Source organism: Penaeus chinensis, chromosome 39 (genome assembly GCF_019202785.1).
Source record: "Penaeus chinensis breed Huanghai No. 1 chromosome 39, ASM1920278v2, whole genome shotgun sequence".
Lineage (NCBI taxonomy): Eukaryota > Metazoa > Arthropoda > Malacostraca > Decapoda > Penaeidae > Penaeus > Penaeus chinensis.
The window spans coordinates 23,786,871-23,789,370 of NC_061857.1; the positions used below are offsets into that span (position 1 = coordinate 23,786,871).

The 2,500-nt window shown below is 35.6% G+C and overlaps 1 protein-coding gene across 7 annotated transcripts in view; it reads right to left on the minus strand.

Moving 5' to 3' along the window:
* LOC125046929 (nucleoside diphosphate phosphatase ENTPD5-like) overlaps positions 1 to 2,500 on the minus strand; it is a 39,935-nt gene that overhangs the window by 24,981 nt on the left and 12,454 nt on the right. Inside the window, exon 1 of one of the 7 annotated variants that reach the window (XM_047644955.1) lies at positions 381 to 1,014. The exons of 5 other annotated variants lie outside the window; for them this stretch is intronic. In XM_047644955.1, coding sequence (XP_047500911.1) covers positions 381 to 506 — 126 coding nt within the window. In that variant the 5' untranslated portion in view covers positions 507 to 1,014. Of the gene's footprint in view, positions 1 to 380; positions 1,015 to 2,500 lie in introns of those variants that run through there. One more of the 7 variants, XM_047644956.1, reaches the window with a different exon arrangement.

The window sequence follows — 2,500 nt, forward strand, 5'->3', positions numbered from 1 at the left end:
GTAGCTCCGTAGGTTAGTTAACGAACTGCCTTCGAGTCACACACCTGTCATCCCCCCCCCCCTCTTACTCTCAGACAGTCATTTATTCCCACTCTCTTATCCTCAGTTAGTCACCTCTTTTTTCTCTATTACTATCAGCTCTCATTTGGTCATCTCTCCCTTCTCTCTTACTCTTACTTAAAAACCTTTACCTTCCTTCTTACTGTCCTTTAGTCATCTCTTTCATCTCTTAGTCCCATTTTTTCAGCTCTTCCCTCTCTCTTACTCTCAGCTCATCATCTGTTCCTTCACTTTCATTCTGATTTACTAAGCTTTTTTATACGTTCATTCTCAATAATCCAATCTTATATCACAAATACTAATATCTCAATCAGAATTACCATCTCAACGTCAACCATGCAGTGTTTTTCTGCTTGGTTCGGGATTGCAGGACATGGCCTGGTAAAGAATCTTGCCGCAACGTTACGAGACCTTAGTGTTACTGGGGCCGGGTTTTCCTCCATCATGATTTCAAATTAGTTTTCAGACTTGATCGTAAAATAGCACTTGAAAAGTTGATCAGTTTTTTTTTTATCACTTTCAGGCTCTCGTTAGTAACACAAATCCACCAACCTGAGCCAAAATTTTGATTAGAACTTCATAAATATCTCTAATCAAATTCTAAAAAACTATTCAAATAATGATATAATACACAGTTATATATCACTGATTATTTCCCACTGACATAAGATCTCATTTAAATCCAGAGTGTCCTCTCACATCAGCTGTTCAGTGAGGACTGGCAGCCTGATGACCACTAGATCCCCCTCTAGTGTGCACAGGTGTTCCTATCATTCAACGTGGCCAAACAACACCTGTATCAACTGTTCCCAGTTTGATACTATCTTCCTGTACACTTCTCACGAAATCAAAATGCAATTAATCAAATGTGACATCCATAAACTATTTTTTTTTTACTTTTTTTTCTATATCTTTTACCAAAATTCTCCTATAAAAAATTTAATATAAATTTCACTCTTTTAAAATACAAGGAAATACACTATAAATATATATACTTATATGACTATACCCAACTAATCACTATCCCTTATAACTGCACAGGTGTCTGTATCTCCTCCGACTCCCACATCCAGTGTTCTGTGTGGATGTTAATCTCATGTCAAAAACTAAAAGATGTGAAGAACGCGTATAAGAAGAATACAGACATATAAAGAGAAGGCTGACTAAACAAAGACAGAGATCGATAAACAGGGAACTAGACTGAAAATAAGTGAATCATGCGCGCGCACACACACGCGCACACACACACACACACACACACACACACACACACACACACACACACACACACACACACACACACACACACACACACACACACACACACACACACACACACACACACACACACACAAAAGAAGAAGAATATATTGCAATATGAGTGTTCTACAACCCCATGTGACAGACAAATGTATAGAGCAGAAGCAAAAAAGCAAAGAAACAAAATTCATTGAAAGATATTATGTACAATAACAAGGTAAAGTCAGCACAAGATACATTATGAGATAGTCATGTAATGATAAACTGTCTGATAACAACATATGCATTACACAGTAACCATATCTAAAATCAGTATATAATAACTTATTTGCAATGCAATTTTAGACATCATCCATAAAAGAATCATGTCAAAAAGTCAAAAAGAGCATATCAGATAATGCTAATAAGTATTAAAAAAATAATTTGAGCAAAGTAAGGGTAAGTCAACAATTACTTTACCAAAGTCTACAGACCAATACATCAAGTGATACCATGGTTTCTGTGTTCTGACAGGTGTTAACAATCCTCAGTCATATATATTTTGACATGGTATAGCATGCTGACTTCCCTGGTAATTTGCTATTGAATAAGGAACCAGCCTAGGCTTTATCTTTATGTCAACATATATGGTATACACGAACACAAATGTAGTAATGTGTACACTAAGATGAAAAGGAAAACAGCCACGGTAAGAAATTATAATAAATTATAACCTTGGTTTATCATTTGTCTTAAGAGGAACTCATGAAGAGTTGGAAACATCACAATATTATTATCACTTCTTATTTTGTCTGTTTTCCTTTTCACCTTAGTGTACACGTTACTTTGTTTGTGTCTACCATATATGTTGACATAAAGACAGGATGGTTTCTTATTTGATAGCAAATCACCAGGGAAGTCAGCACATTATATCATGTCAAAATATATATGACTGAGGATTGTTAACCCCTGTCAAAACAGAGAAACCATGGTATCACTTGATGTACTGGTCTATAGACTTTGGTTTCCTTGACTCTGCTGGAGCATGGAGTACAAAGCAAACAAGTTATGAATTTAGAGGGAAAACAGCCATTATCATGATAAAAAAAAAAAATCCAGTTCTGAAAGCCACTGCTAGATAGTAAGAGATTTACCTGGTAATCAGGTATATCATCCAATAATATGATTGGCATATAATTAT